Source organism: Euleptes europaea, chromosome 8 (assembly GCF_029931775.1).
Source record: "Euleptes europaea isolate rEulEur1 chromosome 8, rEulEur1.hap1, whole genome shotgun sequence".
Lineage (NCBI taxonomy): Eukaryota > Metazoa > Chordata > Lepidosauria > Squamata > Sphaerodactylidae > Euleptes > Euleptes europaea.
The window spans coordinates 37,383,313-37,396,946 of NC_079319.1; the positions used below are offsets into that span (position 1 = coordinate 37,383,313).

A 13,634-nucleotide genomic window follows, 5' to 3' on the forward strand; every position below is an offset into this window, starting at 1 on the left:
AATTGCATTTTCCATTTCAGTGTAAGCAAGAGGAGTTAAAATATACGTGCTTATGATGTTGATGACTTTTATTCAGATGATTCTTGTGTACATGTCAAGAAGTAGCAGAAACTACATGTCAAGAAGTAGCAGAAGTAGCAGAAACACACACTACCGGTAGAGTTAGGATGTCAGCAAAGAAGTGCAAATGAAGATATGGGGAAAGCCCTGTTAGGTTCCCATTCAGTATTTCAATTTTTTTTAATTACCCATGATCATCATCTGATTGCAAATAGGGCAGAATCAAGCCAGATTGAATCAGAATTTAGTTGAATGAACTGTGTGGCTGTTTTAAAATTGTTGGTTTTCTGTATCTTTTAAATATAAACACTGGTTTAATAAGAGTTCATAATACAAATTTAGCAACATATCCACTTTCACTGTAATCTGGACTGGTGATAGTCACAATGAAAACAACAAGTAGCATGGGATTTTGCATAAGGGGCAGAGAATGAGACAAACAAATGATCCTACAGTTCCCAGTTCTGATCCCTATAGAGCCTGAGCATACTTTACATCGGGCACACTTTCAGATATATTTTGTCCCGTATTTTTCAAACTACCGTATATACTCGTGTATAAGCCGAGTTTTTCAGCCCAAAAAAAGGGCTGAAAAAGCCGAACTCGGCTTATACACGGGTCAATACGGTAGGAGAGGGGAGGAGGGAGGGAGGAACTTACCGCTCGCAGCCTCGCCCGTGAGCCTTTCTCCTGCCGGCAGGGGCCTGGAGGGGCCGGCAGGAGGTTCCTGCCGGCAGCTCCGCCGCCGCCCAGGCGCCTGGGCACCTTTCTTCTGCCGGCAGGGACCTTCCTGGGCCGGCAGGAGGCCCCTGCCGGCTGCGCTGCCGCCGCCACCCACGCGCCCAAGCGCCTTCCTCCGGCCGGCAGGGGCCTGGAAAGGCCTCCTGCCGGCCCAGGAAGGCCACGCCGCCGATTCGCCGCGTCTCCCGGTAAGTAGGGGGTTCAGGGGCTCTTCCCCCTCCCCCCCTTGGATGGCACTGGGGTTGGGGTGGGGTGGGGCGGGAGGGCCTGGGAGGCCGGCGGGAGGGCGACCTGGGGCAGGGGCCCTGCGCTCTAAAATGGCGGCCACCATTTTAGAGCGCAGCATTGCCGGTAAAGGGAATTTCTTATTGACCCTCGGCTTATACGCGGGTCAATAAGAAATTCCCTTTTCTGGCCTCAAATTTGGGGGGTCGGCTTATACTCGGGTCGGCTTATACCCGAGTATATACGGTATGTTGACATGGACTTGTTTATCATTTAATTCATATACAACGTTTACAGGTGGTATATTCTTCTCTCTTCACTTGTTTGTGTTTACTCCTCAGACTTTGTATCAATGTGAAACTAGTATCTAACAGATATATTGTGAATTAAGTTTACTTTTGTGCTTGCTTCTGTATAAAATTAAACCAGGAAGATTCGGAGTTGTTTCTAGGCATTTATGCTCAGTCGTACGTTCATCAAAATAGCAGGTATTGCTAAGCAACTGAACTGCTCTTTTGTATGAAAACTTCTTACTGATTAAAAAAAAAAGTCTGATGAGGTGAATTGCTCTCTTCACTTCACTCTCTTCTCCATATCTCAGTCAATAGAGAAATGAAAGATAGAATGATACATGGGTTAAACAGATGATACATAGGTTTAACATGATGTTAAAGTCCATTTTCTCTGCAAGAATTCAGTGTTTTAAAATGTATGTATTCTTTTTAAAAAAAATCTTTCAGGCCCTCGATGGTTTCTTTTTCGTAGTGAACTTGGAAGGTAATGTGGTGTTCGTGTCGGAGAATGTGACACAGTTCTTACGATACAACCAAGAAGAACTGATGAACACAAGTGTGTATAGTATCCTACACGTAGGGGACCATAATGAGTTTGTCAGAAACCTGCTGCCAAAATCTTTAGGTACAAAGCTCTAAATGTATTCATTGTGATGTTATTTTTGTTAGATTTTCTTTCATTAGTTGGCTCTGAAATTGCTTTCATTTAATGTCACTTAATATGTACATTATAAGCGCTGTTCTTAACTTCTGCTGATTCCTCTAAAACAGTTTCTCAAATGACGTTTTCATTTACTGTGCCTTACTTGGACTTTTGTGCATAGGTTCATATAGCAACTGACAGCTTATCAGGTCAGCTTATCAGATTCATCATAAACATAGATAGCATGGCTTCTCTTTTTCCTCCCATCTTTTGAATCTGAAAGCTATTTTTTTTTTTTATATAAAGTCTGTGGGTAGCTGCATTGGTCCATATCAAAATCCAGAAACAGAAACCGTGTAATAATCTTTATTAACACCAAGTATAAATACAACGTAATGTGCAATTGTTTGAGTTCTGAAGAACTCTTCATCGTGCTGGGTGATAGATTGTGTCTTGCACATTTTCCTTTTGTCTTTACTCCAAAGAGCTCCTGATTCTCCTTTCTCCCATTTTACCCTATAACAACCCTCTGAGATGGATCAGAGAGAGGAATTGGTCACTCAGTGAACTTCAAGGTTAAGTGGAGGCCTCCCAAGTTCTATCCCAGCACTCTAACCACTGCTTCACACTGGCCATGGAAGTATATATGGCTATCAGAAGCTTAATTTCAAGCTTGTATTCTTTGTCCCTTTGTGTTTTTTTTTTTTTTTTACAGATCTAACCTAAAGCTCTTTTAAACTGCTGTGAATGCATTTGGCTTTCCCTACTACTACTGACAATTCTTCAGAATCATTAGCTCATTACCTTTACATAATTTGTTGAAATGCCCATGAAGATACCTTATGCTCTGAGAAACCACTTCATTGTTTCCTCATTTGCACATGTTTAGTATTTTGCATTAGGATATTGCTCAGACTCTCTTTAAAGAGCTCAAATTAAAGGAGACATTTTAGCTGAGAATTATTTTGATCTTCCTAAAGGTTGCTTCATATGATGTTTTTTACCCTAGTGGTGAGATGATCTCTGTGTATGAAAAATGCATACACTGACACTTGTGACGATATTTATTTTGTGGTCAGGAAGTGGAAGCTGTGTGGTAGCATCATAGTTTGAAGTACATTTAAGTCAGCAGCCTTGTTCACTTGCATTGAAGTTTACTATAATTAGTATTGTGTGCAGGATTCCCCCCCCCCCACTCAAGATATAGATCGCCTTTTAATGCTTTAAAATGACAATTCAGAATTTTGCCCATCATCTTATTATTGTTTGCAATCTTTGCTTTATCCAGTGAATGGGGGACCGTGGTCTGGTGAGGCTCCTAGGCGCAACAGCCATACCTTTAATTGTCGGATGCTGGTAAAACCGTTAACTGATTCTGAAGAAGAAGGCCATGATAACCAGGAAGCACATCAGAAATATGAAACTATGCAGTGCTTTGCTGTTTCTCAACCAAAGTCCATCAAGGAAGATGGTGAAGGTAACCAGAGCATTTTATGTACTTTGGCCTTTCTAAATGAAACAGAATTTCTCAAAGGTTCAGTTAACTACTGGTCATCTAAATTAACTGAGCTCCCCAGTAGAACTAGCACTTACTGTTTATGCTCATGTCAGATTATCTGGATATTTGATCTCTCTCCTGTAAAATGTCTCATTAGACGGCAAAATAGTTGAACTTCCTTGTTCCTTTTAAAGCTAGGTAGACATTTATTGGCATCTAGTATGTGCAGATATGCATGTAGAAATGTGCTCATCGTAATTGTATATTGGAAATGACTGCATCCAAAGCACAATTGATGTGGCCTTAAACATACCCACATGGAAGTAAGCCCTGCTTGTTGTATTGAGACTTAACACCAAAACAAGAGTGCTTAGCAATTAGCATGCAAATTGAAGATCCTATTGAGCTTGCAACAATGAAAATGCAAGCAAAATCCTCCCAGTTACTTTGCTCTGGCAAAACCCCAGTTTCCTTCAAGCTTTCAAAAATTATGGCTTTCTGTCTACTAAATTGCTTATTGTTCTCTTTTGGCTTATCCTGAAATATGAAATACATTTGAACTACTGTAGTGTTCCATGGTTACAAATAAAAACTATGTTCACACATGGAGTATGTTTTGAATAAAATGTTTAAACTGCAGTATTCCAGATGTATGTAGTGCATGGGTGAATGATAAAATAAATATTTCTCCTCTCTTTTTAAGCATTTAAAGTTAATCTATGTTTACTTAACATTACAGTACCTGAAGTGGGGGAGAGCCAGGTCAAAAAGCTTTCTCCTTCATTGAAAGAGTGGGTCCAAATGTCTGTTTTGGGGGTCAAACTAGAAACGATACTGTGAGTTGAATTAAGCTCCCAGTATTTAGGTTTTTCCCCCTTAAAAGCAGATACATAGGGCCCTGACAGGGAAAGCAGTGGAAGGGAAGGAGTATTTAAGCTCCACACACCCTTTTTCAAACCAGAAGCAGCTCTAAAGAGCTGCTATTTGTCCTGTAAGGACAAAAGCACAACTACCTCTATAGGAAGGCAGCTGTCAAAAAGTGACCTGTCAAAAAGTGGTGCCACTAGAAGGATAGTTAAGGACTGCTTCCTCTTATGTGTACCTGGTGTGGAATTATTGACATTAAGGAGATAGATGTTTTGATGCTTCTGTGTGGTTGGTGGAATTCATACAAGTATTTGATGGGGGTTAGAAGATCCAAGGTCTTGCCTTCCCCTGCCCCCACTTTAAGAGTGTAGGGCATGAAGCAGGAGACGTTGTTCTTGGTATTCCTCTTCTTGCCTTATGGGGCAGGGGCTGTCATTATCTCTTAACTCAGTCTTTGTCAGAACATTATAGCTGTTGGAACAGGGAATTACGCACTTATCCTCCGCTTCATTCTTGAGAAAGGTATCCATACAAAGTTGATTTACAGCTATGGGGGGTGGAGAAAGTGCCGGAGAATCAGGGTTAGCTTTCTTCCTGGCTTTAGGAGGAGGAGATGATCCCGGGAAGTCAGAGTTAGGATTTTTCCTGGCATGTTTCAAGTTCCTATTCTTGTTCTTCCCCATACTGTCACTCAGGCAGTGGATCGTTAATTAGGCTTGGAAGCGATAATGCTCCAACTCCAGTCATAAATGAGAGCTTTCCTAGCAAGCCAAAACCACAGACTGAAAGATAATTAGTGCAGACCTGTTTCTAGGATGGCTAGGAACACGGCAGAAAAGTCAATGTCCAAGGAAAACCAGCATAAAACCTGTCTGATATCAGGAGTTCTCAGCTGTCTCTCCTGCTGCAACTCCATCTTGGACCAATGTCGAATCATTGTTCTTGGTATCTCAAACCCAATAGTTACTGTTGAACAGAAACTACTATCTATCTGCTGGCAATGTTGACATGCCAGCAGCTGAAAAGAGGCTTGGTTGGGGATGGATGCAGTTTCCATACATAAGTCTGATCAAGAAAAGTGCAGGAGATGTGTGTGAGTTTTATTACTATTTTGAAGTAGGAAGGGTTGATTTGGGAATTGCTTTGAGACATGTGAAAGCAAAGGTGCAGGTAAAGGAAGAATTGGAGATGGTTAAGATCTATTATTTTTGGAGATGGTGGAATGTTGGGACCTGGAGAACTGATTTGGGGATTGATGTGCACTGTATATCTGAGGATGGTATGCATATGCATTTTGGATAACGTTTGGATGGAAGCCTTGTGAGTGTTTGTAACATAAGAGCGGGAACGGGTGGGTTGAAAAGACACTTCTAAATGTTTTGAGCTTTATCTGTCTGAAGTTAATTTTGGTTTTGTCATATGTTTGGAGCTTACTGTAACCTGGTCAGGGCCTCTGGGAGTGAGCGGGCTAATAACCAAAATAAATAATTTCAATGTATTCCTTAGAGGCTGACAAAGAACAGTATTCAGTTTAACAAAAGGACATCAGTTCTAGTAAAGTAAATTATTTATTGTAATTCTACATTGTAAAATCTTTTCCTTGCCCCGGTTTTCCTATGTCTTCAATTTTTAAAAAATTCTGTTTAAGATTTGCAGTCTTGCTTGATATGCGTGGCAAGAAGAGTTCCGTTGAAAGAAAGGCCACTTCTACCCTCATCAGAGACATTTAGTACTCGCCAAGATTTGCAAGGTATTGTGATAACAGAAGTTAAACTGATGATAACACTGACATTGTGGGAAGTATCTGTGGTAACAACAGCTTTGTGTGCACACAGGCAAGATAACTTCACTAGACACTAGTACCATGCGAGCAGCTATGAAGCCTGGCTGGGAAGATGTGGTGAGAAGGTGCATACAGAGATTTTATGCACAGCATGAAGGAGAGATGTCTTTTGCCAAAAGGCATCATCAGGAGGGTAAGGTTCCTATATAAACCTTCCTTTAAATGTTGTAATGCAATGTTATATCAGAAAGGAACTATAACAATCTAGATGGAATATCTAGAGATCAATTCAGAGTACTAGTGAGTGCAAAGGGTTTTAGGAAATGGTTCCATGACTAGATGGATGTGTCTGCAACATTGTAGTGAACTGGGAAAGTTGTATCGGTTGGGTCTACAACTTACACATGGGATGGCATAGGGAGCTTTGTCAGATATATTTTCAAGATGAAATGGTGAAGGCTATCTGAGCTCTTTTGTGGAGCAAAGCATTATCATTCTTTAACTAGAATGCAAAACTGAGAAAGCAAGGAACTTTAGTATGATCAGACAGAAGCCGACTGACCCAAATATAAATTTAGACAGATTATGCAGACATTGAACCTCTGAATAATGAATTTGTCCTGTTCATATCCTATGTTCCTGGAGAATCATTTGAAAGAAGAGACTGTGCAATGTCCTGGTGCCAGTTTTGGATTGCCGATATGTAAACAAATTGCTCTAAAAGCATTATAATCAGTAGTCACACATTCATACACACACATACACATGCACTTATTGGGCAAAGACAGAAATGCTAATTTCAGAGTGCTGCACTTGGCAAGTTGAAGGGTATCTGAATCCTGCTTTATGTTAGTGTTAAAATTTCAGTATGTTGCTTACGTAAGCATCATGCATGAACGAGACAGCTGTTCTGTACAATTCAGTCAATAAAATGTGCTTAGTCCTACCTTTCTGCATTAATGAAATGGCACATAATACTGTTTCTTGCCATTTCTGTAAAGGATAAATGTATTCACTCACCTTAATTAGAAGATCCCTGTAATGTTAGCCTTTTCCTTTGGTGAATAATGTGAATTATTTTAATATGGGCTTCAATAGTGATCAGTTGGAACTTTATCACTGAATGTGATAAAGCCCAAAAATATATAACAAGTAAAGGACCCACAAGGACTTGCGGAAGGCATCTCATTTTCTCTTTCACCACTGTTTCTTCTTTTCCTTCGCTAAAAGTGCTCATAGCCGCTCCCCTGTTTCTGCCTCCTTCTCTCCTAACCCACCAGCCAACCTACCTTTATTCTTCCTCCCACCCCAGTCTTCAGTCTTTCTACCTTCCCAGCCTTGTCAGCTGCTCTGGGGAAATCCCTGGCTGCTAGGCCAGGCCAAGTCACATAGTGAGAAATCTGTATTTACCTCCCCTTGTATTTTTGCTTTCCCTCTTCCTGGCAGCCCCCATATCCTCATCTTCCCCACTTCCTTCTCACACACCAACCCACTACATTTTTATCTGCTGCCCCTTCAGCTATACTTTTACCACATTTATTCACCACCTTTCTCCACAATGGAGACCCAGAGCAGCCTTTCATCTGATCTTCACAACAACTCTGTGAGGTAAGTTAGGCTGAGAATGTGTAACTGGCCTAAGGTCACCCAGTGACCTTCCATGGCAGAGTGGTGATTTGAACCTGGATCTCACAGATCCTGGTCTGAAATTTTAAACAGCGCTGGCTTTCTAGGGGTGGTGTTGTTGAACAGGAGCAAGCAGCTGCGCCTAGGAGAGTCATGCAAGTCATGTGGCAGTAAGTCTTGTGATTACTGCCAGGCCTGGCCCCAATGAGTCCACCCTTAAAAGCCAAAACAGCCCTGGAAAGGACCCTTCCCCCACTTTTTACTGACAGAAACAAAGGCTTTGAAGGCTGTGTGGCTGCCTAGCAACATCCACTGAGGGCATTCATTTGTTAAAGCTACAGGTGCTGCTCCTGTTATTTTTGGGAGGTTGACCCCCCCCCCCAATGTTTTTTTTTGGGGGGGTGTTTTTAGGTTTCATATTTTTCTGCAAACCTGGAGCATTTTTCAGGTTTGTAGAAAAATCTTTCTTGTCTATTCATGACTCCAGTCTGGGGATTTAAGTATACACAGCTTTGGCCATGTTGAGAATTAGCTCTATTGATACAGCATGGTGTGCTGATCAGATTCTTAAAAGAAAGGGGTGGGGGACTGGGAATGTGGATTTGAAGTAGTACAGACTGGAGCTCTGTCCTCAGGAAAATCCCATTTATTTCTGGAAGACTCTGCTGGAAGAGTGTTTGTGGGTTCATTGTATGTTACCATTAGAGTATCTCTGTAAAAAAAAGAAGAGTTGGTTTTTATATGCCAATTTTCTCTACCTTTTAAGGAGAATCAAACTGGATTACAATCTCCTTCCCTTCCTCTCCCCACACCAGTCACCCTGTGAGGTAGGTGGGGCTGAGAGAGCTCTGTGACTAGCCCAAGGCCACCCAGCTGGCTTCATGTGTAAGATAGGGAAACCCAACCCGGTTCACCAGATTAGAGTCTGCTGCTCATGTGGAGGAGTGGGGAATCAAACCTGGTTCTCCAGATTAGAGTCCACTGCTCTGAACCAATACACCACACTGGCTCTCTCCTGTACTTGCTCTTTCCAGAAGAACTCCCTGTGTTGAACAAGCAACCTCTCAGATTTGAGAAACTTCAGAAGCTGCATCTAACACAATATGAGGGGTTATTAGTCTGAGTGGGAGGGAGAGTAAGAGCACTGGAGTCTAGGCCGACAGAAACTGATCGGATTGTAACCTAAATTTTGACAAGGAATGGTTTTTTCCGTCTATCTTGACAGAATCTTCCTTGCTGCCACAGACTTCACTTTCCAAAAGGTTAGTTAGACATTTATGTATGTATGTGTTTAGATGATGCCACCCCCTGCTCTCAAGCTAACAGTATAAAATCTAACAATGTAAAATCTAAAATACTCAATAAAACAATTTAAATTCAAGAGCAAAACAAAATCAGCAGTCATAAAACAAGAGCTAAAAGAAAAATCTGTTCCCTGTAGAAGCAAAAGATGAGATACCATCCTTTTTTCCTTTGATGGTTAATGAAAGTGATGAGGGGGGGCTCTGGTGAAAGGACACACAAAAATAGATTTAAATCCCCCCCCCCTTGCAGCCTGATCCTAGTGCAGCCCTGCTTGTCTCCTATTGACGTTTTTAAACTGCTGTAGATATCCCAGCATCTCATTTATTTTGAGCTGGATTAGGCCTCTGCTTTTAGATGCTGAAAGAAGTGGGAGAATGGATGGAAGTAACTAACCTTGACTCGGTGTCAAACAACAGGAGGTTATATCTGAATCAAGTCTTCTGACTTAACAGATTCTCACTGTCAGACAGAAGGCTTTTGAAGTGGAGTTCTACAAATAATGTTGTTTTTAAATGCATCCTGGAACAAGAGTCTCATCCACTGCTGACCACTATCATAAGCAGTGCCCTATAATGCCACAATCCCAAATTTTGCATCAAATAGTATAAAAATTAAAACTAATCTAAAAGCTTAATTTTTGTGTGTATGTATGTGCATTTTTAGAAGGGTAGTAAATAAATTTAAATAGTGATTCATTAAACTGGCATTTTTTAAAAAAAAAGGCTTAACTTGTGAGTTCTTAACATCAGTGTTGTTGACAAGGGAGTGCTGGAATTTCCTGCTGCGTTCTGAAAGTGCTGCTGCTACCTCTGGAAGTTCTGCCCAAAGGTTAAACTAAAACAATGACATACCTTCAGTGTGAAATTTATTTTAACATTATTCCACAGCCAGCACATTCTTTGTTTTTCTTTGCATTCTTACTCTACATAAACTCTTCTGTCCGTTTAACGTGTGTTTCCTGTTTTCCTCCTGCCGAAATAATAGCTCTAAAATTTAGTAGCATGACAGATGACTTGAAGGTAGGAGCAGGGAAAGAATCCAACCATACCAGTGTTACAAGTCTGGGAGGGGGGGAAAAACTCGACTGGGATTGTCAGTGTCTTGAGTGTAACTTGATATACAACATGATTGATACAGAAAACTGTAAACACATCATGGGTCAGCAATAAAAACGGGCTTTGTGCACCAAAGGAAGTGACAAAGGGTTTTGTCAAAAGATGCATCTTTAAAACTTAAGTCTTGTTTTTTAACAAGATTCTGGCAAGATAGATGGGGAAAAAACCATTCCTTGTCAAAGTTTAACACAACAAAAATTTGGTATGCTTTCAAAAACTGGACAGTGAATGGGTGGGCAGGGCAGACCAGCAAGGTTCTAAATGAAGGTTCTTGGGATAAACACAAAGCTTGATGGTGATTAGAGCCAGCTTATAAAGTCAAGAATCAAAATTACTTTATGGGTTTCACAGTTAATAAAAGGTCAAAATTAATATAAGTACACTCTGGGTCAGTTCAGGAGCATTCTCCTTCCCCTCTCCCTCATTTGTCACTCTGATATTGAAGCCTCCTTTGTTCCAGACAAACTTAAGAGCAACTGAATAAAGTAAAACATATTAGTGTGGCTTGTCATTTTGGATGTCACGATAAGCTACAATTTCTCCAGATCCAAGAAGTCTTCACTATTATCCAAGCCATAAATGAGGAGAGAGGGACAGGAGCGCGCAAGCCTGAAGATTTCAGAGGCTCATTCCTTTAATTATCAAATCATGATTTGTTCCTTATGTGTTAATGAAACCACTGTTTAAATAGTAGTTTCAGTAAAGCCCTTAGGATAGAATTGAATTTAAAAACCCAGATCTCTGGAACTGAAAATCTTGGTTTGATTGCTGCATGGATTTTCCCCCTAGCAGCTCCCAGATGCCTCAAAAACACTGATGTTGCGGATAAGGGAATCTCTTGGACAAAATGCCACAGTGTGTGTGGAGGGAGGGGAATCAGACAAAAATGCTCCCATCTTCCTTTCTACACTAATGGTTCTTTCATTGGTGCAAGTCGCTCCATTGACACAAGAGGTAGCATCCCTCTGTGGCACATGCACACAGCTCCTCAGACTCTTCCCCCCCCCAAAAAAAAAAATCAGTTCTTGGGAAGTTTTAGGATTGCCAGCCTGGAAGGAGGTTTCAGGAAAAATCCACATCCACAAGTACCTTCCTTGTGGTTCATAGGATCCAGTCACCTGGTTTTATATAGTAGATTTCCCTTGTGTACCTTAGTACCTAGAAGCTAAAATGACTAAACTGAGGCTATTGTATTTTGGTCACATTATGAGAAGACTGGAAAGGACAGTCATGCTAGGAAAAGTTGAGGGCAGCAGAAAAAGAGGAAGACCCAAAAAGAGATGGATTGACTCAATCAAGGAAGCCACAGCCCTCAGTTTGCAAGCTCTGAGCAAGGCTGTCAAAGATAGGACATTCTGGAGGACTTGGATTCATAGGGTCACCATGAGTCTGAAGCGACTTGACTGGACGTAACACGCACACACCTTAGTCCTTTATTGACTTAAGTCAGGACTAGGCTTTTGTGATTATAATACGCTGTTATTATTTTTAAATGATTTTAAAATTTTTTAACATATACAAGAAAATGGGAGTCAATGACTTGGATGCCATACTCTCCTTCTGTATGTGCAGCTCCATCTACTGTTGTGGAGTTGGCCCTCTGTTGTGCAGCATGTCTCTCAGGCACTAGGCGCTTTCTGCTAATGCAAGGCCAGCGTCTTCCCTGGGCAGAAAAGTGCCTAGTGTAAGAAAACAGCCGTTGCTGTGGGAGGATAGCACTCCGCAAGCGGAAGGAAATACAGGATCAACAGGCATATCCTGTACCTGTTGGAGTTCCACTTCTTAATACTAATAGTAAGCCAGATAGGTATAAGCCAAATACGTGAAGTGTTCTTCAGCCCTGGTTTTAGTGAGAGAAAATATATGCTTTCTTTCCCAGTGGAAACCAAAGGGGGCTCAGAATATGTGCCAAAGGAAACGTAGTTGCTCTGGGGCTATATTAAAATTATTTACTAAACTGGAAGCAAATTATGATGCACAGGAAATGAAAAGGGCTGGGCATTAAGCAACATTTCTTCATGAGGTGACTAGGTGGTAAAATAATTTGCAAGAGCAGCAAAAGCAACTTGTGGTATATGTTTAAAAAGAAGCATACTACTAGGTCTGTTTTTTAAAGTATCTTCTATCTCTAAGTTTCTTCTCTCTTGCTCATCCTATCAGATCCATTGCTTTCCCAAGCTGCTTTTATGATCTTCCTAACCCTCTGTAGCCGTTACTAGTGTCCTTTTAAGGCTGGTATGAACACAAACAGTGTGTGTGTCCTAGCTGTTTAATGGACTGGGAAAAGATGTCAGGATTGTACATTCATTCCTCTCCGATCCAGCTCTCTCCAGCTTTTACCCCAATACCTTTAAACATGGTTCAGTGATATGTCTGCACCGAGGCTGATATTGTTATTGTATTTATCTGGAAAATTTATATCTGGCCTTTCTATTATAGTATAGCAGTCAAAGTGGCAAACCAAGACTCACCCCCAACCCAGGATTTGTAATCCGTTTCAAACCTTAGCTTCATCTTCCAGGTTAGGAACTTTGGTGCAGACTTGTGTTTACACATAGTTGTGGTACGGTCTTACTATGCATGCTCCACTCTTCTTGACTACTTACATCACGTTACATATGTTGTGTCATATTTGTCTGTATTATAATCAAGATGCTACAGATTTGGGGGTGGGTCTCAGACTAAGAAAAAGTAGCTTGAGGAAGACCACCTAGTGAGTTTATGGCCAAGGTGCTTAGACTACCCCTCATTCCTACTATGGCTGTTATCATGCAGTCAAGTCCTACTTCTGCTCAAGGTAAGATTGCCTTTGAGTCTCTGACAGCTACTCCAGTCCATCTTAATTTTGTTTATGGCCCATGAATTCTTGGGCTTGAGTACAGTCCATGAGTCTGTCTATACGGAATCAGAGACTGTAGGGAACCTAGTTCTATACCAATACCTTAAATCATGCACTTTCAGACTCACGAGTCCTGCATTCCCAGCTGGCTGTGGGAATACCTGACTGAGATGCAGGCAAAGAGTTCTCCTCTTCCTGGTCATGTCATGGCGCAAGTTGGCATGTGTTCTGGAGGGATTTCTCTTTCCTTCGGATACTAGGTCTGTACATTGCCTCGTTATGAGGCCTGTTCCTCATTAATAACTTTATTCCTGTCAGTGTTCTTAACTAGTTTCTCTATAGCACAATGACTGTGTGTGATCATTATCTGGAGATTGACAGGACTAAGTTTGTCCTAGGCTAGCTGGTTTCAGGTCTGCCTTACAGGGGGGAGGGGAGAGTAATTACTCCCAATTTTAGGTTTATTGTTCAGAGAAACTGTCACAGGGGAAATCCACAGGTAAGTACTGAAGTTTTACTAGTGTTGCCACCAATTTTAAGATCTATTGCCGTTTACTGTGCTTGTACTTTGGCCTTGATCTGCAAAATATTAGTTTTTCCCTTAAGAAAACTTTGCCGAATTTGTAACATGAATTACAG

General features: G+C 41.2%; 1 protein-coding gene across 6 annotated transcripts in view; it reads left to right on the forward strand.

The window, feature by feature from the left end:
• NCOA2 (nuclear receptor coactivator 2) overlaps positions 1-13,634 on the forward strand; it is a 170,519-nt gene that overhangs the window by 103,369 nt on the left and 53,516 nt on the right. For all 6 annotated transcript variants that reach the window (XM_056854038.1, XM_056854037.1, XM_056854041.1 and 3 more), the window contains exons 6-9: positions 1,767-1,944; positions 3,251-3,439; positions 5,976-6,077; positions 6,163-6,303. In XM_056854038.1, the coding sequence (XP_056710016.1) occupies positions 1,767-1,944; positions 3,251-3,439; positions 5,976-6,077; positions 6,163-6,303 (610 nt within the window). The remainder of the gene's footprint in view (positions 1-1,766; positions 1,945-3,250; positions 3,440-5,975; positions 6,078-6,162; positions 6,304-13,634) is intronic.